Source organism: Notolepis coatsorum, assembly GCF_963971535.1.
Source record: "Notolepis coatsorum genome assembly, chromosome: 1".
In the NCBI taxonomy this organism is placed as follows: Eukaryota; Metazoa; Chordata; class Actinopteri; order Aulopiformes; family Paralepididae; genus Notolepis; species Notolepis coatsorum.
The window spans coordinates 307,915,640-307,918,139 of NC_140165.1; the positions used below are offsets into that span (position 1 = coordinate 307,915,640).

At 42.2% G+C, this 2,500-nt stretch overlaps 1 protein-coding gene across 1 annotated transcript in view; it reads right to left on the minus strand.

Moving 5' to 3' along the window:
- LOC311225818 (neprilysin-like) overlaps positions 1-2,500 on the minus strand; it is a gene marked incomplete at both ends in the record, with an annotated part of 91,402 nt that overhangs the window by 53,035 nt on the left and 35,867 nt on the right. Inside the window, one exon of the mRNA XM_084311212.1 lies at positions 1,232-1,239. Within this exon, the coding sequence (XP_084167338.1) occupies positions 1,232-1,239 (8 nt within the window). The remainder of the gene's footprint in view (positions 1-1,231; positions 1,240-2,500) is intronic.

The following is a 2,500-nucleotide window of genomic DNA, read 5'->3' on the forward strand; positions in this document are numbered from 1 at the left end:
TCAAGTCATATAGAGCGTTTCGCTTCAGGGCGTGATGATAATCTGCTTATCGCCGTGTCACTGTCACAGTCTGGCTGCTGGCTGCGCAGTATGTAGGAGAAAAGTGCACTGCAATTTCTCAGACCACACGAGGACAATAGATGATCATTATGTATAAGACTTGGCACTGAACTGAGCTGCCGGAATCGGTGGAGTGATCTGGTCCACGTAGTATCCTACCATCCATGTTGGAACCTGTACAAACCCTAGTGGCTGTGGGCTATACAAAATTTAAAAAAAAAGACCTTGACCAACTTGCTGGGTTATTTCAATGCAGATGTGTTCTGTCCTATAGTTGCTATAGTTACCCTGTTGCAGCTTGTTTAAAACTGCCCCAATTGGGTTGTTTCCACCCAGCAGTTTTTAATGTGAAGAGGAGAGGAGAGGAGAGGAGAGGAGAGGAGAGGAGAAGAGAAGAGAAGAGAAGAGAAGAGAAGAGAAGAGAAGAGAAGAGAAGAGAAGAGAAGAGAAGAGAAGAGAAGAGAAGAGAAGAGAAGAGAAGAGAAGAGAAGAGAAGAGAAGAGAAGAGAAGGGAGGGGAGGGGAGGAGAGGAGAGGAGAGGAGAGGAGAGGAGAGAAGCGAAGAGAAGAGAAGAGAAGAGAAGAGAAGAGAAGAGAAGAGAAGAGAAGAGAAGAGAAGAGAAGAGAAGAGAGAAGAGAAGAGAAGAGAAGAGAACAGAGAGAGAGAAGAGAAGAGAAGAGAAGGGGAGAGGGGATGAGATTAGACAAGACTAGACGAGAAGAGAGGAGAGGAGAGGAGAGGAGAGGAGAGGAGAGGAGAGGAGAGGAGAGGAGAGGAGAGGAGAGGAGAGGAGAGGAGAGGAGAGGAGAGGAGAGGAGAGGAGAGGAGAGAAGAGAGAAGAGAGAAGAGAGAAGAGAGGAGATGAGGGGAGAGGAGAAGAGTGTAGAGGAGGGGGGAGAGGAGAGGAGAATGACTTTGGGTTGAGTTTCTAAGAAGTATGCTGATTTGAATTGAATAAAACAGGTCAGGCTGGAAAATAGTCATTACTAAACACAGACAAATAATCTTGAAGTGAGTCCTCTCATCAGACCAGGCTGACATCAGACACAGAGAGAGGGAGATATTGTATTAAAAACCTCTCATGTTGATTCGCAAAACAGTCATATCGTACACAAGCCGTGCTTTTCCGTGGCTTCTATGACAATCTCTTCTGTTCAAAAGAATATATTACAGGCCACCCTGGCAAATGAAGAGTGTGTTCACATCCAATTACTGGGGGAAGACGGCCAAGATAATATAGCATACACTGTCCTGTCTTGTGTGCATGCTAATCAGAAAACAAGGCCGCAGCTGTGAAAGGGTTGATATTAGGGATGTTCGATATTGGCTTTTTTACCGATACCGATATACCGATATTGTCCAACTCTTAATTTCCGATACCGATATCAACCGATACCGATATGCAGGGTTTCCCCCCAAAAAAACGGAATAATTTCAGGTAATTAACATTACATAATCTCTTGTCGTGGAATTAACACAACATTATGCATACTTTTGACAATAAATAAAATCAGAATTTGTTCTTACTTGCTTGCCTGGGTAAATAAAGGTTAAATAAATGTAAAAAATTAAAAAGAAATAAAAAATATTGTTTTTCTTTTTTGAAATTTCCGATATCACATTTTAATGCCTATATCGGCCGATAATATCGGTACGCCGATAATATCGGACATCCCTAGTTCATATCTAAATTTTCACAATTGTCTGCTAGAGTGCAAGAGAGCATATGTACATTATGTATTATTAGATGTGAAAAGTCTGAATAGAAATAAGACGTTTAAGTCCTACAATCGCTTTTTTGACCCTTAACAAAAAGTGTTGAAAAAAAGAATAACTTTCTTTGCAACTCATATTTTACAGTCTGTAAACTGTGAAAACTTGCTTGCCTAGATTAAGGTTCAAAAGAAGGCCAGCCCACACTTAGCCCGGTTTGAGCCCTGTTCCTATAGTTTTATTGCCTATATTTATGTCTTCTACTATTACCATGCCCGTACCTGTACCTCCCCTCCCCCATGCTGCTATGAAGCCTGAATATCCCCCAAGGGGAACAATAAAGGAATAGCTTATCTTATCTCATCTCATCTCATCCTATCTGTACATCAGGCTCCACTAATTAGAGGATGGCGGTCCGTGTCTGGATGGAAATTAATTATAATGTTTAATTATGAGTTCATCCAGCTAACTCTGAGCTGAGGCCCCCGGACCAATCACGTGCCTTATTGCAATGACTTCACACAACTCAGCCAATCAAAGTGATTGTTTACAGTGCGAGGAAGAGAAATAGATGCCTGGAGAGAGAAAGCGAGAGAGACGAAAGTTGGACACAGAAAAAGAGAGAGACGAAAGTTGGACACAGAAAGCGAGAGAGAGACAAAAGTTGGACACAGAAAGAGAGAGAGACGAAAGTTGGACACAGAAAGAAAGAGAGACGAAAGTTGGA